At 37.1% G+C, this 7,199-nt stretch overlaps 1 protein-coding gene across 2 annotated transcripts; it reads left to right on the top strand.

Annotated features, from left to right (window-relative positions):
• The first annotated feature begins 2,340 nt into the window (after positions 1 to 2,340).
• Positions 2,341 to 7,199, top strand: LOC122093157 (glutathione S-transferase TCHQD). Of its 2 annotated transcripts, none has more exons than XM_042663438.1 (5): positions 2,341 to 2,581; positions 2,830 to 2,881; positions 5,599 to 5,921; positions 6,016 to 6,365; positions 6,928 to 7,199. In XM_042663438.1, exons 3-5 carry the CDS (start codon positions 5,713 to 5,715, stop codon positions 6,957 to 6,959), a joined length of 591 nt encoding a protein of 196 aa, XP_042519372.1. In that variant the 5' UTR covers positions 2,341 to 2,581; positions 2,830 to 2,881; positions 5,599 to 5,712; the 3' UTR covers positions 6,960 to 7,199. The 2 variants fall into 2 exon arrangements, with proteins under 2 accessions (XP_042519372.1, XP_042519361.1); XM_042663427.1 differs by having other exon boundaries at positions 2,355 to 2,581; positions 6,016 to 6,838.

The raw sequence follows: 7,199 nt of genomic DNA, 5'->3' as shown, positions 1-7,199 counted from the left end.
GGGGTGGGGAAGCTGAATAAAGGGGGATACTAAACTCCAAGGAGATATATTGGTTGGCAAAGGCAAACACCTCACATTTAAAAGGTCTTGAGTTCAACACTCCTTGGGACCTACCTATCAAAAGAAGAAAAAAAAAGGGGGAGGGGGGGGGATGGGGTACTAAGTTAGGAATAAGGGGAGTCCAAAACTCCAAACCGAGACCTAGTCACAAATAGTTAAAACACTAATAATAATTAATCTTATTTTTATCACTTAATTAAAATGTCCTAATATTATTTACAAGTAACAATAATTGTCTACCACAATTGGTGAAGCTGTGATGTGTTAAGCCATGCTCACGAGAGGCCATTACCTCCCCCCTTTCTATAGAGTAGGTACCTATAAAAAATATCATAATTATTTAGTAATGACTTTTCTAAAGTTCACCAATGTTTTATCCATTACATGTGAAGTATGAGATGATTCCATATTTATGTCCAAATTTCCTGAGATGATTCCATATTTATGGCCAAGTTTCCACCTAAGTTAGGCACGTTATATTGATTAAAAGTAAGTCAAAATATGCGAAGCATTACTAAAATGGCAGCAACCTCTTAATTACCACATATTAGAGGTATATGGCATTTTAATATTTTAGAAAATGTTTTATACATATCTTTTTATTCGGACACAAATTTTTTTTTCTAGTAAAATTGGATAAATATTGACTAGTGAGACGAGTGTTGTGACATGAATCCCACTCACTTCTAATATTAACATAATCTGCCACATAGCATGTTTACCAAAAAAAAAAAAAATCTGCCACATTACATTTTGTGAATAACTATAATATCCATCTACATTTATGGAGTTAATTTTTACCCCACGTTTATTTATTTATTTTTTACAAAATTATAATGAATGAAAAGAACCTGCCTATTGGTGTGGCCCTGCGTTCAGACACAACCCCCAAAGTCATCTTCTCGCCTCTACAAATTGAAACCCCCTTGGTTGATGTCCTTGTGCATCCCCCCATTGGCCCTTGTGTTGATGTAAGGCCACGCGATCAGATAATGTTCTTCAGGACCACACGACTAGATAATGTTTTTCTTCCCTTACAATGTCTTAAGTTGGATTTGACCATAATTTTCGAAGTTAATTCCATTCATGATTTCAAATATCTGCCATATCAACATAATGATCCATAGTAAAGGTGGAATTGTATTAAAAATCATCATGATCCAATCAATTCGTATTTATATTGGCCAAAATTGATATTGAAATTTTAAAACCATGATGATTCTATCAATACCGATAATCCAACAATTAGACTCTCAAGGGCATTCTTAAGATCATAAATATGGTGAACAAGCACACTTGGCAGCAAGTAATGCATGTAAGTCCGTTTCTACTTGAGTTATTGGGTCCAAGCCAATTAGTTCACATCTCCCCTTTCCCCTAGAATAAGAAAGAACAAGACCGATATTAAATAAATAAAAAAGAAGGCATAAGAATCCTACCCTGTTGACGTAGGAAACATCAATCATAAATTTGATCTTTTTGACATTGTCATGTTGGGAGGTTACATCTACTTTCATAGACATCTTCTTCAGTGAGGCAGTGAGCGGTAGTAAAATCCAACTGCTGGGGTACATGTTGGGACTTTCCCAGCCGTTGAATCTCACTGCCACTCAATGCTCATCGTAGACGATTTGAATACCAACTCCTCCTTGCGTGAAAATCCTCTGCAACGAGGGAGGCGGTGCAATGAGCATCAGATGCCAGAAAGGATCTTGAGACACATGCTCGAATGCTCTCAACCATGCTCACCGCACCATTGCACTCCCTGCAGAGAATGATCCCCTCTCATCCTTTTCCAATCCAAAGATATAAGGTTTCAGCCACATGCGTGGTCGGGTCAAGGGTGGCGCCACCACTATAAAAGGAGTAGCGGACAATACAAGCGAGGAAACGGAAGTACAATGGAAATATTACTTGCATGGTGCCACTTCTATTATAATCTATGTTTGTAATCGTTTTCCTCCCCTAGATATGAAGACTTAGACACCTGACGGAAGAATCAATTTGTTGACCAAAACATTATTAAAGGGCCCACATTTAATTTCATATGGTTTGGTTAAGCATACCCAAATCCTCCACTCATTGTGAACCACCAATCCAAAAGGAGATCCCCTAAGTAACTGATCATGTATATTTAACAGTACATGGTGCTTACCACTCTGGACCAATAGGTAGAAGGAAGAGAGCATCAAGGAACTATTTCATTCCAAAAATATGCTTTTATCTTTTAGCTGATTAGGTTTGCTTTGCTACTCGAATGACATGAGTCACATAGGATCGGCCTTCCCAGTTTCTTTGCTGAATCAACCTGTCTTTCCAACGCTCCTTTTTAACTGTCAAGAATTGTCCGCTCTGGAAAATGCCTTTTCGGCTTTTCCTGAAACCTTTTTATTTGAAGGTTCCTGGGATTAACAGCAGAAAGGCTACATTTGATGCGTTGTCTATATCCTTTTGAGCTTTTCAAGTGAACAAGGAGCACAAAGTATCAGCAAATGAAATAATTATGAACTCACCTCGATCCGTGAGCACAAGTTTCCTTTTTTTTTTTTTTGTGCCTGTTGGGTTCGATACAAACGTTATTGGGTTTTGATAAAATTTCTTTAATTCGCGTCTTTTGAGATGGGTTTTCGATTTCAGTTCCAATTATGTTACTAATAATCACTTTTTGTTAATTTTGCAATTTAAACTCTATTGCCAGTTTAAATTTCTGCTACTTTGGTTGTAATATGATTTGATTCTTTTCATTGTTTTTATGGGATTCAATTGCAGTGCCGGAGAGTTGGAATCTAGGGTTTTCTGTAGCTGATGTGCAATCTTTAAGGTATTATTACGTTTGAACATCTTCTGGATGAGATTTGGACTGTTTAATTATCATCATATTGAATCTTAAATGAATGCAAATGAAGTACGTAATGGATCCACTTGTTGGTTCCCTTTTATAATATTTGGATTGTTATCTGTAACGAACTTGTTTTGGTGATTCATTTGTTTGATAGTCGTGTTTTCTATGGAGGTAATGGAAGAAAGAGTTTACCTGCATCATTATGCAGGCATATCCTAGAGACAATTATATTTGCTCCTTGAGAAAATGAAGAAGCAGGATAAGTTGATGGAATGGAATTTGAGTTTTCCCAGAGAATTGATGGGAGTAGGAGCATTTTTCAATCGCACTAGGCTTTTCTCTGTTTAGACAGATGCCACTAGCAGATATTTATTGCTATGCTATATACTTAACAAAGTTGTTAAATATCTAGGAACCCTTATCTGTGAAATATTTGTTCACTTGTTAGGTTTTTTCTGGCATTAATATCATCTAGAGGGTTTGGAATCAAGCTTCTAGTTAAATCAAAGCATTTCATGACCTGCAGTAGTAGAGATGATCGTGATTCCTTCTGTGAATCTGTGTTAGTGTTGCCCCCCCCGCCTCTCCTCCCCCCTCCCTTTAAGCTCTGTCATATTGGTGGCTGTATAAAATTTGGATAAGGGATTTTGGTGTTCAGTGCAAGGTGTTGGTCACAGCTATGGCTCCTATTGTTCCTTGCTTACGGGTTATGACAACCTATTTGTTATTAGGATTCCTGTTTTCTGCACCATGATATGTGAAGTCTGCAAATCTCTCTCTCTCACCCACACGCACACACACATGTGCGTATGCACACACTACGAGTCATATAAATTTTCTATTTTTTATGGGGGGGGGGGTTCCTCTTCATTAGGCAGAAATGCATGCATCTTTTTCTTTTATGGTACCTGCATTCAGTGCTTCACTATTGCAGTCAAACTAGAGTATAAATGTGACTTCATTCGCCACTTTCATGGGAAAGTCCATTCTGTTCACAGAACAATTGTTACCAGACATACCACTTTCTTAGATCAGTCTTATTATTTTTATCCCTATATCATCGATGATAATGCTTTCCTTTCGTATGCGTCTTAACTTAAAGCTCATTGTAAGATGTTCGTATGGGGCCAGTTTGAGAGAATTTTTTGGTTCATCATGGCATATCAGTTAAGTTTTTGTGTAGGAGGGAAAGTTTTCGTTTGTAAGTGAACATTCATCCAGGCGATATTATGGGAATAGTACAGAGTAGAAAGTTGGACTGCCATGTATTGGCTGCACCAATCAATATTGAACCGGCAATTGTATCCATTCTAGAGTACATTTTTTTTTTAGTGGGTACACGATAGAAGGGGGGTAACAGCCAGGATACTCGAACTCAAGACTTGGTGAGTGTGGGTTTAGCACACCACAACATCACCAACTGTGCTAGGCAGTTGTTGTTAATTCTCGAGTTGATTTGTTTGATATAAAGCATGCATTTCTTCACAGTGACCTATACGATGTGTTTCTGACCTGTTCAATCCTTGCTAGCACATGGGAAGTTATTATGTTAGTGGTTGAGAAAACTAGTATGCCTTCTCTAAAGTTGTCTTTAATATGATATATAAATTTATGTTGAAAATAACTTGATGACCTTGAAGAGTTCCCATCTATCGAAGATTTCAGAGTAGCTTGACCTGTTTGACTTTAGATCAGCTAGATATGACTTTGCGTTGCATGGATGCCTGAGAACCCTGACCTGATTAATGTTAATTTGGTTCTTTGCCATCTTAAATCTTATATCCTAGGCTGCAGTAAGCTACAATATTTGGGATTTCTTTTGTCAGTTTATTTTCTTGATTTATATATTAATTATTTTGGGTTTGCCCATGTCCTTGGCTGCTTTAAGATACTTTGTTATCCTCGTTGTCAAGGATCAGTTATGGAAACACAGAAAGAAAAACCAGTTACTCATTTCTGGAATGGTCCAATTGTTTACCTAAAATAGTTTTTAGCTTTAACATGTGTAATTGTGTATTATTTACAAGCAACAATCATTATTGGTCTGGTGGTTAATGTCTTGTGATCTGATAAGGGGGTTTTTAGCTTCAATTTCTCTGTGCAGCCACTCTTCTTCAATAGTCTAGTGAAACACTAATAATTGATCACCCATAGCTTGGTAGTAGCAGTTTAGTTCTGAGAATCCAAGCAATCAGTTAGTTTGAACTGCATGATCCATTGGCCAGTAATTGTTTTGAATGGGGTGATACAGGCTGTCCAACCCAGCATTCGTCAGTCTCGACAGGCTGATTACATGGTCTAATATTCCATTGAAAAGTGGTATCTTATGAAACAAATGTCAAATAAAATATGCTGATTTGATTCTGAAGAATCTGAAATTCAGGAGCTATCTTCTCATAGAGGTGTTTCTTATGAGATAAACAGCCAGATGTGGATGAGCTATAGATCTATGGTTACCACCATGTCGAGGCAGGGGAAAAGAGCTGGTAGTAAATAGTGGGGAGCGTTGGTGATGTAGCTTTTCTTATTTATTTACTCGGTCTAGGATTTTATGTCCTTTTCTTTACACGCCTTCCAGAATATTATAACCTTCAATTCTCTTCAACCTTCAATTCTCTTCAGTCATCAACAGCTTATTAATATGGTAAATTTGAATATGCTTATTGAACATTAGCCTACCCTGTCAATTTTTTCAGGTGAATACCTTTATAGAGATCCCTATCGCTGAAGCATAGTATTGTGGTTCGCGACTTGCAGACTCAACACTTGAGACGACCAATAACAATCAACAGGCAGATGTTAATATAATCATGCAGCTGTATCATCATCCATACTCCTTGGACAGTCAGAAGGTGAGGCTTGCTTTGGAAGAGAATGCCATTGATTACACATCCTACCATGTCAATCCTCTCACAGGAAAGAACATGGAATCGTCTTTCTTTCGCATGAACCCAAGTGCAAAACTGCCTGTTTTCCAGAATGGTTCTCACATCATCTACAATACTATTGAGATAATACAGTAAGTTTCATCCCTAATTCATCTTTGTACTTTTTTTTCTAGAGAAAGTTAATGAGAACAGGACAAGATTTCAAAGTGATATAGAATTTTACAGGTACATAGAAAGAGTGACACTAGTATCTTTGGGTGTTGATCATTCCGTTAATAGTGGAGAAGTCAATGAATGGATGCAAAAAATACAAAATTGGAACCCCAAGATATTCACTCTCTCTCACATCCCCGCCAAGTACCGGCATTTTGTTTCCAAATTCATAAGGCGGGTAATAATTGCTCGAATGGCTGAGTCTCCAGATCTAGCTAGTGTCTACCATCTTAAGCTTAAAGCTGCATATGAGACAGAAGACAAGTTGCAAGATCCAGATGTGTTGAGGCAGAGTGAGGAACAGCTGGTCCGACTGCTTGATGATGTAGAGACACAGCTGAATGAGACAACATATCTGGCAGGTGATGACTTCACCATGGCTGATGTTATGCTGATTCCTGTTCTGGCTCGGATAATGCTTTTAAATTTGGAAGATGAGTATATTCTTTGCAGGCCTAGAATAACAAAATACTGGGAGGTTGTGAAGCAGAGGCCTAGTTATGAAAAGGTGATTGGGAGGTATTTTACAGGATGGAGAAAATACAGAACACTGTTCAAAACCTTTTGCTTCCTTTGCATCAGAAGTGTACTCAAGAGATACTGATCCAATTAATAGCAATGGTGGGTAATCGGGTATGAAGAATGGAATGGGAGGATGAGTACATGTATAAATAAATGTATCAGTAGATGTATTTTATTGGGGCAAGTTTTGTTTCAACCAGAAAATTGGATTGATTTAAATGTACAAATAGATGAATACATAAATAATAAATTTAATGTCTGGGAGGATGGTTTGTATCATGGAGAAGATTGTTTTTTTGAAGGAATTAGTTAGGTCAGTATCTTGAAATTGGCATGCTTTGATTTTATTTCATTAGAATTTTGTTTCTGTTTCAATTTTTAATCTATTCCTTTTGTTCTCAGGTAGTACAAGAAATAAAAGGCAAAAATTTTGAATAGAGTATCCAACTGATGCCTTCTACAATATACTTTCCAGGACGAAGTTTGGAAATTCATGTGGTTGGGTTCTGGTTGTAATAATCTTGTTGTTCTCATTGTTATTTCTTTTGAAAGTTTTTAAACAAATCCTAGGTATCATTGTTCAAGCTTCTTGTACATGGACAAACATTAGGTTGTGTTATTAGCATGAATAAATCATGAAATGAATCCATACCATATGGTATGAATCCATACCA

Source organism: Macadamia integrifolia, chromosome 2 (genome assembly GCF_013358625.1).
Source record: "Macadamia integrifolia cultivar HAES 741 chromosome 2, SCU_Mint_v3, whole genome shotgun sequence".
Lineage (NCBI taxonomy): Eukaryota > Viridiplantae > Streptophyta > Magnoliopsida > Proteales > Proteaceae > Macadamia > Macadamia integrifolia.
This window is presented reverse-complemented; position numbering and strand designations above follow the sequence as displayed.